Source organism: Stegastes partitus, unplaced genomic scaffold (assembly GCF_000690725.1).
Source record: "Stegastes partitus isolate 25-593 unplaced genomic scaffold, Stegastes_partitus-1.0.2 Scaffold348, whole genome shotgun sequence".
NCBI lineage: Eukaryota > Metazoa > Chordata > Actinopteri > Pomacentridae > Stegastes > Stegastes partitus.
Window position 1 is genome coordinate 533,876 of NW_007578079.1, and position 3,986 is coordinate 537,861.

At 43.9% G+C, this 3,986-nt stretch overlaps 1 protein-coding gene across 1 annotated transcript in view; it reads right to left on the reverse strand.

The window, feature by feature from the left end:
* Nucleotides 1–1,117: 1,117 nt before the first annotated feature.
* obsl1a (obscurin like cytoskeletal adaptor 1a) overlaps nucleotides 1,118–3,986 on the reverse strand; it is a 15,266-nt gene continuing 12,397 nt past the window's right edge. The window contains exons 20-25 of the mRNA XM_008284136.1: nucleotides 3,672–3,784; nucleotides 3,408–3,561; nucleotides 3,097–3,258; nucleotides 2,126–2,230; nucleotides 1,764–2,030; nucleotides 1,118–1,666 (exon numbers count right to left, since the gene is read on the reverse strand). Of these exons, the coding sequence (XP_008282358.1) occupies nucleotides 1,389–1,666; nucleotides 1,764–2,030; nucleotides 2,126–2,230; nucleotides 3,097–3,258; nucleotides 3,408–3,561; nucleotides 3,672–3,784 (1,079 nt within the window). The 3' untranslated portion in view covers nucleotides 1,118–1,388. The remainder of the gene's footprint in view (nucleotides 1,667–1,763; nucleotides 2,031–2,125; nucleotides 2,231–3,096; nucleotides 3,259–3,407; nucleotides 3,562–3,671; nucleotides 3,785–3,986) is intronic.

Sequence of the window (3,986 nt, forward strand, 5' to 3'; positions counted from 1 at the left end):
CCGCCATCTTTGTTTACACACTGACCGACTCACTGACGTCATAAGGTAGTAATCGTGTTACGCTGATTGGTCGGAACAAGGTCACTGACGCTTCACGCTCCTACCGCGGCAGAAAAGATAGTTCCATCTTCACACTGCAGGATTTCTGCGTGTGGAAACTTTATGGAAGTAGGATGGTTGGATATATTTTCAGAATATAAAAAGAGATTTAGTTTCCCATAACAGTGGAACAGAACATCACGATAGAAAAGCTCGCCTATGGCCTATGAGTAAAGGTTCTGGACATCAGCATAAAGAAACCGTTTTGAGGTTTTTGTGTTGAAATATGAAAATGACTCACTAATAATGCACAAACTGCTGCCTCACGTGGTGCAACAGGCCTGAGTCAGATGTTTTCATGGAGGACTGTGTGATCTAATGTCACTACTACAGCTCCCCAGTTTACTCTATCTGCGCAGTAATTCACAGTAATTTAGTTTTTCATGTGTTTGTTTCCCTAAATGAAGCAGAATAAAACCATAGATGCAGGACTCCATGTGAGAATATTTTTGTGTCTTTGAAATTAAAGTTGTTGTTTTTTACAGATATTCCCAAAATGACCAAAACCATTTCCACCATCAGCACGGTTTTGAATTTATGCTGCAGTTTTTCAGGGTAACAGTTGTTCATCAAAACAGTGACTATCGAGCAACACCGCGACGGCTTGAAGATTCTCTGCTAATCTGGAATAATTATTGTGAACAATCTGGTTTTTAGTGAAGTTCACAGGACTCAGTGTTGTAGTGACGCCATGCATGGAAGGGAAGCACATCAGGTCTGAAGCTGTTGCACTATGCTTCTACAGAAGTGTGAAAAATGATTGAAATTGTAATTTCCCATAAGACAGAAGCAGCACATTGTCACTCTGGAGTGTGGCTGTCTTTTGCATTTTTTGTTTAAAAATGACACAATGAAGTGATGAATGAGTTCATTTAGAGCCAGATTCAGCCACAGTGTCATTCTAATTATTACACAGATGTGCCACTGTTTAGCGCCGATATGGACATTATAAAATATTGTCACATCGTTTTTGGGGTTTAATGGCTCCCTCTGTAGTCAGAGAACTTTTTTTTTTTTCTTTCTTTTCAGTGTTTGTGTTTTATTTTGAAAGCTTATCACCAAAATCAAGAATGTGCCACAAAGTCAAGCAGAAATCTTTATCAGACAAACAAATATCATCTAGACTGTAAAAAAAACAAATATCTTGACTGATATACATGTTCAATCTGTCTTAACTCAATGAAACCTTTAATTTGAAATCAACTGAAAAAGACGTTTTAGGGCTACTGAGCGATTTTGTTCACCTTCTTCTTTCCCTCTAGAGTCACTTTCTTCTGACAATCATCTTTCTAGTTTCCCATCACGCTGAGCGCTGCGCTGCTCTTGGCCTTGCCCAGCGTAAAGCTCACTGTCCCGCTCATGTCCACGCTGGTGTTCTTCAGGGTGAGTTTATGGAGTGTCCCGTGGTTCTCCAGGCGGACTGAAGACCCTGACAGAAGGTTTTCTCCATTTAAAGTCCAAACCGGAGGCTTGTTTATGGCAACAGACACCTCGCACTGGAAAGACGCTGGTTCTGGTTCTGTCACCTCGACGTCCTCAAGCTCCTTGACCATCACAAGGGCCTGAGCTGCAGCAGCACAAAGCACGATCATGGTGTTAAGGATGAGAACACAGAGACCTTGTCTTCACCTGTGATCGTATCCAGTTTTTTTTTTTTAGCTTACCTTCCACCATGAGTTTGGCTTTGCAGGTGTGCTCTCCCACCTCGATGCTGTAGGTGCCCTCGTCCTCGACAACCACCTGCTGGATCACCAGCTTATGGCAGCAGCCGTCAGCCAGGATCTCCAGTCGATCTGTGGAAACCAGCTCCTTTTTACCTTTGTACCATGTGGCGCTGCAGCGAGGTGACGAAACGGTGCATTCAAGGATCACACGGTGTTTCTCCAGCGCTGTTCGGTCTCGCAGGGGTTTTACAATGGACGTGGGAAGTTCTAAAATAAGAGCAGAATTGTTGGGATTGGGTGGGAAACATTTTAAGTTGCTAATATGAGAAAGATAGTGAAGGTAAAAGTAAAAATGGACTGACCTTCTACCTCAAGGTAAGCAGTAGATTCAACATCTCTGGCTGCAAAGCGGATTTCTCCAGCATCTTCAGCTGTAACGTTACACATCAGCAGGAAGTGTTTGGTCCCTGGAAGAGGAGTTTGACTGTTACTGATGAAAAATGACAACATCACAACTTCAGATGCTTCCCAACAGCACACCAGGGGCTCACTTTACAACAGACATCCAGAGACTTGGAAAACCCACAAAAAAGTCACCCTTCCCTTAATTCTCCTGTGATTTGTCCCCCTGCTCCCTCCAAGGCCCTGCCATTCCCTCTGTCCCCACCAGAGGTCCTCCTACAGGCTGGATCCTCCAGCTAAGCTTTTGAAATGATGAACTATTTAAAATTCTCATTTTATTGTTCCCCTGGTATCATCATCTTACGACATGTCACTTCTTCACATCTTCATCTACACAGTCACACATGTTATTTTAAGATTTGCCCTTTGTGGCCCTTCATCTGTTTTCATTCTTTGCTCCTGGTTCCACTCATCTATTTAAGGAAGGTTGGCAGAACTCAGGACGGTACTGACTGGAATGTTGGCCATGTCGCTGGATGTTTTTCTGGCTCAAAATGGGCCTCTGAGCGCTGATGACACACAGCAGCAGGTATGACTGATCCTTTTGTCACCTTATTTGACAGAAATCTATGCATTACCCGATTGTCTGTGGAAACGGAGAAACCAAAATGTCTGTGAGGTTTTAGTTAGTGAAGCCCCAAATACCAAACTGGTCTTCTTGTCAGTGTTTATCATGTTGTTGCTGATGCAGACTAAAGCCTCTTCAGAGGGCGTCACAGGGACAGAACCAGCTCTCCCAACCTCAGACACAACTGTGGCACATTTGTGACTCACTCAAACACTATTTGCGATTGAATTATGAGATTTTTTTCCCCTCATTCTCATCAAAACTGTTCAGTTTCAGCCCTTATCAGGCCTTGTCTCCTCTGACCTTCAGTGCGGATCTTGATGGTACTGGTGGGCCGGATCCTGTGTCCGTCCTTGTACCACTCCCCAGTCACATCCTCCAGAGAAACCTCACACATGAAGACGGCATTCTGGTCCTCCTGGATGTACAGATCCTCCAGATCCTGCACTATCTCCAACTCATGCTCTGTGAACACAGAACTATTTAGCATCTTTTTTGAAGATTTGTTGTCAAATGAAGATTGTCTTTAAAGCCACGAGATGAAGGTCTACTGTAAGCTCAGCACCAACTACTTCACTTCCAGGTCTGACTGTGATGTGTGCTCTGATATTTACCGTAAACCGCCAGTGAACACGAAGTGTTGATTTCTCCTGCATCACATGTGTAGGAGCCAGAATCAGCCCGAGAGCACTGCATGATCTGACAGAACCGCTTCCGACCCATGGAGTAGATCCGACAGTTCTTTCCCGCCTTCAGCTCCGTCCCGTTCTTATTCACAGAAGAAGGAAGCCAAAGGTGTTCTTATTAAAACAGTTGCTTTCTTTCCACAATGAGCCAGAACAGGTAAGAGAAACCAGAGCACCTATCGTTTTTTTTACCTTCAGCCATCTGACTTCGACATTTTGTCTCGAGAGTTCACACTCCAGAGTGACAGGAAGTTCCTCCTCCACACGCACATCAGCCAACGGTTTCACGATGGACACTGGTGTCTCTGTCAATTCAGGCAATCCAGTCAGTCAGCCACACAAATCAAAAACTTCACCTGCTCAGCCCTGAGCTAAATGACATCCCATAATAACCAGAGTTTATCTGCAACCACAAGGTCTGTTTGAATGATTCTTGTGTCATAATCAAAGGAACACTAGTAAGATGTGTTCAGGTGTGTAAATATCAGTTTATATGTTCCTGGTTCA